Genomic DNA, 14,132 nt, shown 5'->3' with positions numbered 1-14,132 from the left:
GAGCTGAGGAAGCGTTGTTCTAAATCAGCCATAAAAATGTTGGCATACTGTGGGGCCATGCGGGTACCCATAGCAGTGCCGCTGATCTGAAGGTATACATTGTCCCCAAATGTAAAATAGTTATGGGTAAGGACAAAGTCACAAAGTTCAGCCACCAGGTTAGCCGTGACATTATCGGGGATAGTGTTCTTGATGGCTTGTAGTCCATCTTTGTGTGGAATGTTGGTGTAGAGGGCTTCCACATCCATAGTGGCCAGGATGGTGTTATCAGGAAGATCACCGATGGATTGTAGTTTCCTCAGGAAGTCAGTGGTGTCTCGAAGGTAGCTGGGAGTGCTGGTAGCGTACGGCCTGAGGAGTGAGTCTACATAGCCGGACAATCCTGCTGTCAGGGTGCCAATGCCTGAGATGATGGGGCGCCCAGGATTTCCAGGTTTATGGATCTTGGGTAGTAGATAGAATATCCCAGGTCGGGGTTCCAGGGGTGTGTCTGTGCCGATTTGATCTTTTGCTTTTTGCTTTTTCAGGAAGTTTCTTGAGCAAATGCTGTAGATGCTTTTGGTAACTCTCAGTGGGATCAGAGGGTAATGGCTTGTAGAAAGTGGTGTTGGAGAGCTGCCGAGCAGCCTCTTGTTCATATTCCGACCTATTCATGATGACAACAGCACCTCCTTTGTCAGCCTTTTTGATTATGATGTCAGAGTTGTTTCTGAGGCTGTGGATGGCATTGTGTTCTGCACGGCTGAGGTTATGGGGCAAGTGATGCTGCTTTTCCACAATTTCAGCCCGTGCACGTCGGCGGAAGCACTCTATGTAGAAGTCCAGTCTGCTGTTTCGACCTTCAGGAGGAGTCCACCTAGAATCCTTCTTTTTGTAATGTTGGTAGGCAGGCCTCTGTGGATCATTATGTTGTTCAGAGGTATTTTGGAAATATTCCTTGAGTCGGAGACGTCGAAAATAGGATTCTAGGTCACCACAGAACTGTATCATGTTCGAGGGGGTGGAGGGGCAGAAGGAGAGACCCCGAGATAGGACAGCAGCTTCTGCTGGGCTGAGAGTATAGTTGGATAGATTAACAATATTGCTGGGTGGGTTGAGGGAACCATTGCTGTGGCCCCTTGTAGCCTGTAGTAGTTTAGAAAGTTTAGTGTCCTTTTTCTTTTGTAGAGAAGTAAAGTGTGCGTTGTAAATGGCTTGTCTAGTTTTAGTAAAATCCAGCCACGAGGAAGTTTGTGTGGAAGGTTGGTTTTTTATGAGAGTATCCATTTTTGAGAGCTCATTCTTAATCTTCCCCTGTTTGCTGTAGAGGATGTTGATCAGGTGATTCCGCAGTTTCTTTGAGAGCGTGTGGCACAAGCTGTCAGCATAGTCTGTGTGGTATGTAGATTGTAATGGATTTTTTACCTTCAGTCCTTTTGGTACGATGTCCATCTGTTTGCATTTGGAAAGGAAGATGATGTCTGTCTGTATCTGTACAAGTTTTTTCATGCAGTTGATAGATTTCCACTCCATGCGGCTAAATGCAGTGCCTTGCATAATGACAGGTTTCAGAGTAACAGCCGTGTTAGTCTGTATTCGTAAAAAGAAAAGGAGTACTTGTGGCACCTTAGAGACTAACCAGTTTATTTGAGCATGAGCTTTCGTGAGCTACAGCTCACTTCATCGGATGCATAGCATATCGTGGAAACTGCAGAAGACATTATATACACACAGAGACCATGAAACAAAACTTCCTCCCACCTCACTCCCCCGCTGGCAACAGCTTATCTAAAGTGATCCTCAAGTAGAGCCATTTCCAGCACAAATCCAGGTTTTCTCACCCTTCCCCCCGCCCCCCACACACACACATACAAACTCACTCTCCTGCTGGCAACAGCCCATCCCCCTTTGAAACCCCAATGCCCCTCTGCCATGTACATTGGTCAAACTGGACAGTCTCTACGTAAAAGAATAAATGGACACAAATCAGATGTCAAGAATTATAACATTCATAAACCAGTCGGAGAACACTTCAATCTCTCTGGTCACGCAATCACAGACATGAGGGTCGCTATCTTAAAGCAAAAAAACTTCAAATCCAGACTCCAGCGAGAAACTGCTGAATTGGAATTCATTTGCAAATTGGATACTATTAATTTGGGCTTGAATAGAGACTGGGAGTGGCTAAGTCATTATGCAAGGTAGCCTGTCTCCCCTTGTTTTTTTCCTGCAACCCCCCCCCCAAGACGTTCTGGTTAAACTTGGATTATTGCTGTGCACATTGTAAGATGAGCTGTTGCCAGCAGGAGAATGAGTTTGTGTGTGTGGTTTTTGGAAAAGGGGGGTGTGTGAGAAAACCTGGATTAGTGCTGGAGGTGACCCACCTTGATTATCATGCGCATTATAAAGAGGGGTTTCAAAGGGGGATGGGCTGTTGCCAGCAGGAGAGTGAGTTTGTATGTGTGTGTGTGGGGGGGGGAAGGGTGAGAAAACCTGGATTTGTGCTGGAAATGGCTCTACTTGAGGATCACTTTAGATAAGCTGTTGCCAGCGGGGGAGTGAGGTGGGAGGAAGTTTTGTTTCATGGTCTCTGTGTGTATATAATGTCTTCTGCAGTTTCCACGATATGCTATGCATCCGATGAAGTGAGCTGTAGCTCACGAAAGCTCATGCTCAAATAAACTGGTTAGTCTCTAAGGTGCCACAAGTACTCCTTTTCTTTTTTCTAAAAATATGGGTGCCTTTGACGTTTTGCTGCATAGTATCATTTCTTACCCAGAATGTCAATGCTAGGTCTTCTACTGCACACCAACCATCAGCTGCGGAACCACTGCTCCGGAGACATGGCACTTCCTCAAACGATGATTCATCATCAACTATCCTACTCTGCTGGTGCTGGTGTGCCATTTTCCACCTTCCTGAAATGGCAGGTCCCAGCACTGGATTAAATGAGGGTAGTAGCTATTATTTTACCCACAATTCTCTGTTTTATAATTTGCACTGATGACTGAATGCAAGTTGACAGAAGATGCTAGAAATGACTAGAGAAATTAATCAGTAGTGTTGGTGACATGAAGCCTCTGAGGGCGCCAGCATAACACAACAAAAATGGGAAAGGATCAGGAATGGGAAAGGATCAGAAATATTTCACCACAGTGATAAGACATCACTTTTTCCAGTAATAGAAAAGCTTATTGTCAAATCACTCCTCAATCTTCTAACTGCTCCAACTGGGAAATGGTATAAGATCAGCATTTTGTTAACTCTGAGATGATAAAATTCAGAAATAGAATATTTCTGAAATACATTGAAAACTGACCCAAATTTTCTATGATACTGAGTACACAGGAAAACCAGAATATCAAGTAGCAGTTAGCTCTCAAATCCAGGATACAATATGAGTTTGTGCAGAGACGCAGAATACATTGAAATGTATCTGCATTATTCCCATGGTCAGAGAGGAAGACTGCTGTGTAATGAGTAATTGTTATTTAAAGCTATCAAGAAAAGCATCTAGATTACCAGATAGGAGTACCAGGATAATCCTTCTTTGCTGATAAAGCTGCTACGGCAGAGAATATTATACATGTAAGTGTGCTTACTGCTTGAACTATATAGGGCATACATTAGTCAAAATTGAGAATTTATGTAACTTCACACTGATTCAGAAGATCCTTACTAATTCAATACAGAGCTCAAACAAGTCTGGATCTAGCATGAAAATCCATGCAAAAGGACTAAACCTCTCTCAGCTGTATTAAACAGCAGCGAAGAAAACAAGCTGGGCACTAACACTACCTCGTTCACAGGGAAAAGTACTCACACTCATACGTAAGTCAGATTCATAGGGTCAAGACGGGCAAGTACTTGGATGGGAGGAGTCCAGGAGGGGAGGGGAGGGAGGGCAAAAACAAAGACCAGAAGTGGGTGTTAGAATACAGTAGGTGCACTTTGCCCTCGGAATCAGTGCAGACCCAAAAGGCCAGGTCTGGAGGAGCTCTCTTTCAGAAAAGTAGTCAAACAGAGCTTCTGATCATTAAAGCTCCCAAGATAATTTTTGAAAGAGCAGGGGTATTACCTTTGGTGTTCCAGCCAATGTTCACAACGGGTGATGAGGAACAGAACTTTGGTAGCAGAGCTGGTAGAAAAAAATTCAGATTTTGGTGAAATGGTGCACACTTTCAATTCTATTTTTTTTTTTTTTTTTTATAAATTTCCGCTGTTTTTCAACCAGCTCTCGAATCATCTCTCTGTAAATTTCCCCGAAGTTTCAGCTGCACACATTAGTGTTCATTTTTGCCTCTAAACTTTGTTGTTGTTACTGAATGATTTAAACAGCTGCTACCTTCAATCCAGAGGTGGCTCCACATCTGAAGTGACTTATGTATAGCCAGATGTAGTTTATAAATTCTTTCATCTCTCAAGCATATCAACAATGCTAATTAAATTCTCATTATAGATATTTACATACAATGGTCCTATCAGTAGGACAAAAAGTAAGATTGCTTAATCTTAGCCCAAATGAAAAATTTTGGGGAAGTTTCATAATTTTTGGAGCATTTCTTAATGAGGGGACTATGAACAGTTTACCTGTTTGTGGAGATTTTGTATTCTTTTTTTTTTTTTTGGTCCTATAAATTAAAAAAAGACTTTCATGCTAAAAGTTCAGTCTTGCAGTACACCAGATTCCAGCATGGACAAGTGCACACAATACATCTGCATGTTAAAACAAAGAATTAGAATATTATGAATAGATTCATAGATTTTAAGGCATTGTGATCATCTAATCTGACCTCCTGTATAACACAGACCAAAGAATTATATACAGGTACTCCAGTACCGAACCCATTAACCTTTGTTTGAGTACAGCATATCTACCAGGCAGGCATCCAGTCGTGATCTGAAGACACCAAGGGTTGGAGAATCCACCACCTCCCTTGGTATTTTCTTCCTATAGTACATTTGAACATACTGCTTTTAGTAGAGATGGCCCATATAGCAGCAGATATTATTATGGTGTGCTCCAGGTGACTGCAAATGTTTTCATGTGTACATGCTGCACTGTGCATTGCCATCCCTGTAGTTCCTAACTTTGCAGACCAAAAGATTTCATCAATCTCATGGCTGGAGGGGAGAAGTTTAACGAGAGAGTCTCTTTTAACCCCTCCATTTATATGCCCTGTAAAGAACTTGCAATTTTTAAACTTGAGAGAGTTCTGTTCAGCACACTTTGATTTTCCATGTTTATATTCATCCCAGGATGAAAAGTCTAGTCACAGTGGGATGAAAGCGAAGGAGAAGCAAATGATGCATATAAACAAGTACGCTTACTGGTCTGAAGAGTGCTAATGTTGATGAATTTTTAAGGCTAAGCAGTTTTGGGCCTGGTTAATAGTTAGACGGGTGCCCAAAGGAGAATACTTGGTGTTTTAGACTTGCAAGAGCAATGGCTGTGCTCACCAATCTGGGGTCAGGGTGGCTGAGTCCCTACAACGCCAGCTGAAGCCAATGGGGCCTGCAGGTGCTCAACACCTCTAAAATTGTACCTATTATATCTCTTCTTAATAACATTATACTTTGAAAGGGTTTCTATTTGATGTTTCCCCCCAGGAATCAGTGACTGGGCTGTGCAGATATGTGCAGTTGTGGGTGTGGGGGACTTGGGTTTCATTCAATCAATTCTCATCTTCCCTCTTTGGTGGAGAGTCTAGTGCAGCGGCTCTCAACCCTTCCAGGCTACTGTACCCCTTTCAGGAGTCTGATTTCAAGTTCCATCTCACTTAAAATACAAATCAGACACAAAAATACAAAAGCGTCAGAGCTCGCTATTACTGAAAACTTTCTTTCTTTCTTTCTCATTTTTACCATATAATTATAAAATACATCGATTCGAATATAAATATCGTACTTACATTTCAGTGTGATACTTCAGCCTGTTTTTCACTTGTGAGCCTTTTCTGAAGCCCAAGCCCCATGTAACTTTGTGGGGCCTCCTGTGGCATGGGGCCCCGGGCAATTGCCCTGCTTGCCACCCCCAATGACAGCCCTGCACTTGCAATTCCCCCTAAACCTGGCTCGTGACCCACCTCGGGGCTGCAACCCCCAGGCTGAGAAACACTCATCTAGATCAGTTGAGTACCCCCAGAAGACCTCTGCATGCCCCTTGCGTAGACCCCTGGCTGAAAACCACTGGTCTAATGGACATACGCTCTGATTCAATCTGCAACCTGAGCTTTTTTGTTTAAAGAATTATCACTGCTTGAATTGTTACAAGCCAATGATTTACTTCTGAGTGGATTAAAATAATCCTAATATTAAATGCTCTTTTGCTTTCTATTTTCTTTCTCTCACAAAACACTTCAACTAAGATTCATCCCAAGATAGAATATATGGAAAAAGCCACTGAATCCCGGAGCATCCTCCAAGGCTGAGAGACACTCCTAAGTATCACTGAATAAAAGGGACCTACTGTCTAGAGAAAGGAGCAGAAAACAGGTGTCTGGAGCCAGTAATTCCACCATCAGAGTCAGAGGTAGCAGTTTCAATAGGAAGGTTGAGATGCGCGTAGGTTAAGTCTTCCTGCAACCACCTAAATCTTCCATAAAAATAGAGAAAAGTCTCTGGGGGGCTCTTCCTGGAGCTGTTATAGGAAAACTCCAAGGCCAAATCTCAGTTATGTATTTGTGCCCTAGAACTTGGGGCCACCCACCCCACAGAGCACACAGTTACCAGCAGATTTTTCTGTAAGCCTGCACTGAAATCACATTTGTTAATGCAATGTGAGTAATGCTTGGCAAATAGGCCTTGAGATGCTACTTCACACACAGCAACTGCCACACTCACAGCTGTCTATACGTGACTCCTAGGACTCTTGAAAGCAGAATCTTTGAAGCAGCAGTCTGGAGTACGAGAGAGAGCCTCTGTTACGTGGAGCACAAAGGAGCTGGTCTCCATTCCAGCAGAGAAATCTCAAAAGAAACTGGTTCTGCAGGGAGCCCACATAAAAGCTGTATTTAAAGGGGAGTGCTTGAGAACTCCTGGAGAAGGATGGCCACTGCTGATTAATATATTCCTATTGCTTAGATTCATCAGATCAAGCATCAAGAAGACTTAATGAATACTTGAGTTATTCTTTCCTAGTGATTACTGCAACTGAGGAGCTCGTTACACAGAGAGATATGCAGCAAGGGGTGCGGGTGTAGTACAGACTCAGCTCACTTGATTCAGATTAACAAAATTAAATGAAAACACAAAGTGAAATCAGGGCTCTTTACAGTACTGCTTGAGACAGTGTTGTGGGTAATGTTTTCTCTTTACATAGGAGAGGGGCAGCATGGACAATACCACTGCAAGTTTCCACTACACAACCTCTGACCCCATTCTGGTAAGGTAATGTCAGTCTGGAGAAGTAACATCAGTCTCCACGTCCATTCAGTCCTTGACTAGTTAATTTATGGTGTGGGGGTTTCAGGTTTTTAAATACGAACATATCGTTCATTAGGAACTGAAAAGACATCATGATTAGGCAGTTGGTGAGCTGAGACCATAGTCTATCGTGCTGACCAATATTGTCACGTTGTTTCCTTCTCCTCATCGGTCTCCAGCTGTTGTTTCTTGTCTTATGCATCAGTTGGAAGTTCTTTGGGGCAAGGGCCATCTTTTTGTTCTGTGTTTGTACAGCACCTAGCGCAACGGGGACCTGGTCCATGAAAAGGACTCCTAGGTGCTACTGTAATACAAACAACTAATTTCACATTGGCCAGAAAACAGCTTATGGATTTGAACAGTTGACCTACATGTGAAGCACTCACATGGCTCAGAGAACAGATATTCACTCATTTATTTGAGGCTTGATCCAAAGCTCATTGAGCTCAGTGGGCTTTGTATCCAGCCCTTCAGGCTTACATCCTGGAGAACAAACCAGTGGAAGCTTGGAAAGTTCAAATATTTTCCCTACGAAGGAGTTTGGTCTTTAAAAAGAAATTCTCACAGTCTAAAATATAAACAAATGTATTCTTTCCACTGGTGCCTTTCTTAGCGTTACCCATAATTTGAGTCAAACTGCGATGCATGTCCTGAGGACAAAGGCCTGATACTGGCCTTCCAAGCAAGAAAGCAACTTTAAATCGAGTCATTATGCCATCTCATATCCGTTCTCTTAGCATTGGTAAGGGGTTAGAAGTTGTGGCACCCAAAGCTTGGGCAGAAACATAACAAGGTTGCAAATAACTTCCATGCCCAGTCTGAGTTCCCATATTCGGGTCCCAAACTACTCAGGGCAAAATTTTCAAAAGCACTTAAGTTACTTAGGAGCCTAAGTCCTATTGAAAAGGAATTGGACTTCGTCTCTGGAGCCACTTAGGTGCTTTTGAAATTTTTACCCATAGTGTCTTCTGACAGAAAGCTGCACCAGTTGGTCACCAAATGCCCACTATATCTATTATATTTCTGTAATTTAATTGATGATGACCTGTAATGACTCCCTTGAGGAAGATATTCTTTAGTTAAAACAATGAGTAAGCCATGGTTTAAAAGTGATTCCCTGCTATTCCCCCAGGTAAAGGGAGTGACCATTCTTAAGCACAACAAGGAAGAGGATAAAAGACAAGTGCTATTTTATACTTCACCATCTACAGTCTGTAAAGCAAGAAAAACCTTATTTAATTATACCTAGGATTTACATCCGACCCATTAGATAGGGATATAAAATGCACAGCTAAATTTAAATTCCTTTCTAAAGGAACTGCTGCTGGTAGTAACAGTGAAATACATGACAGGTTTCAGAGGAGCAGCCGTGTTAGTCTGTATTCGCAAAAAGAACAGGAGTACTTGTGGCACCTTAGAGACTAACAAATTTATTTGAGCATAAGCTTTCGTGAGCTACAGCTCACTTCACTGAATGCATCCGATGAAGTGAGCTGTAGCTCACGAAAGCTCATGCTCAAATAAATTGATTAGTCTCTAAGGTGCCACTAGTACTCCTTTTCTTTTAGTGAAATACATTGCACCTATCTCTAAGATTACAGCCCAATGTTAATGCCCGTTTAGTATCCAGTATCCTCTGTCCGGATTGAATAGCAGTGGAAGTTCAGGTTCAAAGATTGTTAGAAGTTGAAAGGATTTTATGGATAGGAAAACAACAAGACGGCTAAATTATCTGATTCCAACATTTGTCTTTTCTGAATGTAAAAGTGAATGAGCCTGCATTATTGGAATCGCTGCAGAGAATGGCATGAATGCCATGTAGGCAAAAATCAAGAGGCCAGTGATCCAAAATGTTTTAAAGTCTAGATTTTCCTCTACAGTGAGAGCCGATTATATTCTGCTGTGTGCAGTAACTATAAGGGGTTAAACATATTAGCTGAGTTGACAAATAATTTCTGATAATGAAAGTGAATCTTGTCATTGGTTATGCATGCCTGGAGGAGACATTGTCTTCCAATGTGCAGACGATTTGCAGAAACATGGAAGCAGAGATAACACTCTAATATAAGGGCCAACGGTGTCTGATAAACTACTAATCTACGTGAACCAGACAGGCAATAATGGCATCAGCAGGTTTTTTTAAAAGGTTATTATGACAGCAAGAAAAATGAATAGCTGCTTCTGCTGATCTTTATTCGTTAGCTATCCCTTTATGTTCTCAAACGGCAGAGTCATTCGAGCTGCAGTGCACCCCAATCCTGCTTTGGTGCAGTGAATAGTCATAAAGCTGAATGGACAGCAGGTTCTGCTTTCTAATGTCTCCTCATATTCATGGTCTCTGGACCTACCTGTGGCCTTTAGTGCCGGCTGTTCACCTAGCAACAGTTTTAACCTTTTGGCATGGATTTTGCCTTGGTAATGTGATTCGGCCACCACTGCCGAGGTGAAGGACATGTTACAGAGTGTGCAGCATTTGTTCTTGTCCACTGAGTCAGCGTCACTGCCCTGGATGGAGACAAAAGAAACAGAGATGTCAAGTAAAACTGGACAGACCTTTGCAGAGAAAGGGAAGAGCGAAATCCAGTTCTGTGATGTCACTGCAAAGCCACAACCACCCCAGAAATCCAGAGGGACTTTTCCCTTCCTTCGTTATCTGAAACGCACCCCCGTTTGCGGCCCAAGCATTAATTCTGCTTAATGAATTACTCCCCACTTCTGATGCTCTCTACCCCCGAGTGTTCCTGGAATGGATGACAGCACATCGCCTGCTTTAATACGAGTCCCAGTAGGCATGAGGCCTTGGATGCCCAAGGAGACCGTGGTATTACATGGTATATAAAACCATTCAGGCAACCGCTTAGCAGGCTCAAATGGTGGCTCAAAAAGGACACGGATAGAATCTGTTCATCACCTCAGCCCTATCCAACCGTGGCCTCAAAGAAAGGCGACGCTGACGATTAAGTACATGCTCCGATGCCAGTTGCTTTGGGGCTCTCCCCCGTTGCTCCTTTGCTGTGGTAAGCCTCACGGGGTGTAACTCGCTCCCTGCCAGTTATCAGGGCTCCTTCCCCCGCATACTTTCAAATGACCCCTCAAGAGGTTCCCTTTGTTGCTGGCCCCGTATTTGCTTTCACTGGCTATGGGGGACTGGGAAATAAGACAGATGGGTTGTTACAACAAATGTTGCTTATTGGTCAAAGGGGCAATCTCTTTTATAATGATTTTTAAAATGTGCCAAGGAGCAGCTAGAATGGGACAGGCCCCTCTTTAGAGGATGGGGGCACAAAAACCAACCAGGCTAGGGGTTTCACCAGAGCCAAGCCACCACATTCCAGTGGGATTCGGGCACTTCACTCCTGCAGGCACCTCTGGAAATCACAGCCTAAATGTTTAGATTATTGCCCCCCTTTCTTTGGTGTGCTAGAGCCTGGGGCTGGGTGTAAGGGCACTAAAGGGGTTCCATTTAGCACCCCCTGCCTTTCTCCTTGCAGGGGGAGAGCTGCTGCAGACAGGAGAAGAATGCCTGCAGGACGGCTGAGTGCTCTCCCCTCAGGCTCCTTTTGCTGATGGTTCCTTCTTTAGCCTGTGTTTATGAGGACTCTCTCCTGCCAGTGGCTCAGCTTGGTTTCTGCCCAGCCTCCCCAGCAATGCACAGAGCCCCTCGGATCATCTGCTGGAAAATCACTAGAAGGTTCATTGTAATTTTAAATCTCCTCTGTTTTAATGCTGTGGCATACCATGCCAAGCATTTCAGGCACAGGCCAGAGAGGGGATGGGGAAAAGACGGCTTTATAAATAAAGGTTTCAGAGTAGCAGTCGTGTTAGTCTGTATTCGCAAAAAGAAAAGGAGTACTTGTGGCACCTTAGAGACTAACCAATTTATATGAGCATAAGATGCATCCGATGAAGTGAGCTGTAGCTCTCGAAAGCTTATGCTCAAATAAACTGGTTCGTCTCGAAGGTGCCACAAGTCCTCCTTTTCTTTTTATAAATAAAATGACTACTGAACAATCAGATGGATGGCCGGCCACGTCTGCAGCAGTGGGTCTGGCACTGCCAGGCAAAGCAACACCTGGTAACTCTCATTACATTCTGTACGTACCGGAGATCAGACAGGGCCTTCAATTATTAATCAGAGATTAGTAAATTGATAATTCAGGCTGGACTAAAAGTGAAGCCTTCTGTAGGGCCCCTACTGGACAGGCTAGAGCTAGGACAGTTTCCTTAACTAACCCAACGCTGGGAATAATATCGGAGATGCTCCAGAACAATTTCTCTGCTCTTTCCAGGTGCACAAAGGTAAACTCTTAGTTATCAACAGATGGGGAAATTCAGGAACTAGGATCTAGCTACGTGAGTCCCTCCACCCCCATTCTCAATAGACCATGTAGAGCCTGAGTTAGTGGCCAAACACATTCCGTTCCTGGGGTTTGGCTTATTGGTCACTCAAAAACAACAACACACACACCTCCTTGGCCATTTCCCTTCCAAAAACCCAGTGCGCCTTAGTGCAAAGAATCATTTGCACCCTCTTCAGATCCTTGCTGAATCTAACTGACTGCACCATTGGCCAGCATCGCACGACACAGCACTAGCTCCCCTGACTCTTCCCGGAGAGCTCTGTTCAGTACATGAGCCATGGGCAACAAGCCCAGCAGGCCCATACAGCACTTATATTCTAAAAGGTGCTTTGGGGAGGTGCCAGGGCCTAGTCAGGGGTTCACATACTGGCCTCATTTGTCCTCCAGCATCTCAGCTTTTTTAAAGAAATCTCTCATCTTGTGGCTGCAAAGAAACCCACACTAATGTGATCAGAGTGGGACCAATGCAGTGACGCCTGCTCAAGTTCGCAGAGAGCCAGAAAAAACAGCTCTGAGTCACAAACTGCCCCATTCATCTCAATGGGGGCTAACTCAGATGCTCAATGATGATACTTTAAATGCCAACATTGATAACTATTTCACTGCTCAAAAGTCTAAGATTGAAGAGGAAGGATCATATTATGAGGGACAATGGTTCTCCTGGCTTGTGGTGTGCTTGAAAAATATTAAATAATAATGTGGCATGATGAAGAAACATTTATAGTCCACTACTAATTGTGTCTGGGAATTTTGAGCTCCCATTCTGGTTGGCATTTGCAGAGAGAATTCCTGCAAAGAGTGTTGGACCATCCCCAGCATTTCATCTGTTGACACATACTGTAGAACCAGACTCGTATCTTCCAGCAATTACCTACTACCAGCTGCTAACAAGATAAACCTGACGGCAAGACCAGCCTAATGGCACCTACTAAAGACTGGAATAACTGCAACAAAGCTTGCCCAGCAGGCCAACTACCAGCCAGGAAAAATCTGCTACTTTCTGCTTCTTCCCTTGTGGAAGGCGAACTTTTGAACTCTGCCTGGTGACTACTCAGATATGAAAAAGGATAACCACAAAGAGATAGGCTTTTTGCATGTGGTATGAAAAACATGCCTAGGAAACTGATGCTGCCAGAGACTCTTCTTCTAATACAGTGGGTTCTCAAACCGTGATCGGCTGCTCTGCCTGGAGGGGCCGGGGTGGTGGTGTCTATGGAACGAAACATATTTGGGCAAGAGTGATGCCTTGTGAGTGCTGTGGCAACAACCACGTGAGTCTGACACCCAGACTAAAAGTCACTTGCTCTTGCATAGGAGGTCCCCATGCGTGCATAGCATTTCCATTATTTTTTCCAGAGTTGGTAATCTCTGTTCATGAAATTGGGGAACAACAGATTCAGGTAAATGAGTGTTTCAGACAAGCAGAAGACTCCATCAGGTTGGGGGATATATTTTCTAACGGATGGAGAGTTATTCTGCTACGCATCCAGAGGACTACTGCAGCCCTCAGGTCCAAAGAGCTGCACAGGACCCTGGGATGTATGAAATAAGAGCACGTTGGAAGTGCGGTGGATCCTGGCTGCCGATTATCTGGTGTAGAGATCATCTCTGAAGTAATGCTCTACACTGGTGTAACTGGCCAGTGTCACTCAACGTACAGAAGCCATGCTGCCTCTTGGATGGAACGCCAGAGCTGAAAAATGTGTATAACTGCAGCTCCCTCCAATGGGCTCACCTACAAACAATATGAGCACGAATACTGCTCCACAAGGGTGAATGCTCCATAAGTTACTGCTAATGATCTATAATCACTTCTGATTCAGCTCACTCTGGCCCTCTCAACCTACAGATGCAAGCTGTGTTTCCATGGCCAGCAGCCATGCAAATAACATTTTTGCTAAATTGAGCCCTTTAAAACAGAAATGTGCTTCTGGCCACCTTTTAGAACATAAGTGATAATTTCTCCCAGTAATGTGATTTTTTTTCAGTGTGCTCTTTAAAAAAATAAATAAATAAATACCACCCCCCCCCCCCACACACACACACACACCACAGTGAAATGCACACATGTGCTGGGCCCCTACTGCTCTGAGCGGTAAAGGTCTGTAGGACAAGTGCATCCAGAACGCCTAATTTGTATTTCATGAATAATTAGGAAGCCACATCAAGAAGATTTGAGAGATTATAAACACGCATTGTAAATACAAACTGCTGAAATTCCGAGATGGCAAGCGGCTTCACTGAGGCTGTGTGATCCCTAACTGCCTTGCAGGACGGTCGTGGCAGCCGGCGCCTGGACGCTTAGTCCAAGCGATCCTCCACAAGACAGAAAGGTACACAGCAGCAGCGCAGTCTACGCCATTGAAC

General features: G+C 43.9%; 1 protein-coding gene across 17 annotated transcripts in view; it reads right to left on the bottom strand.

Moving 5' to 3' along the window:
* The window catches only part of ZMAT4 (zinc finger matrin-type 4), a 241,404-nt gene that overhangs the window by 54,229 nt on the left and 173,043 nt on the right, over positions 1–14,132 (bottom strand). For 9 of the 17 annotated variants that reach the window (XR_006287567.1, XR_006287569.1, XR_006287568.1 and 6 more), the window contains exon 4: positions 9,753–9,909. Coding sequence is in view for 14 of the 17 variants with exons in the window: in XM_043536402.1 (XP_043392337.1) it covers positions 9,753–9,909 (157 nt within the window). In the remaining 3 variants the exon portion in view is untranslated. Of the gene's footprint in view, positions 1–4,057; positions 4,118–9,752; positions 9,910–14,132 lie in introns of all 17 variants that reach the window. The other 8 variants (XM_043536401.1, XM_043536403.1, XM_043536406.1 and 5 more) reach the window with 1 other exon arrangement.

The sequence above is a fragment of the Chelonia mydas genome, chromosome 26 (genome assembly GCF_015237465.2).
Source record: "Chelonia mydas isolate rCheMyd1 chromosome 26, rCheMyd1.pri.v2, whole genome shotgun sequence".
NCBI lineage: Eukaryota > Metazoa > Chordata > Testudines > Cheloniidae > Chelonia > Chelonia mydas.
This window is presented reverse-complemented; position numbering and strand designations above follow the sequence as displayed.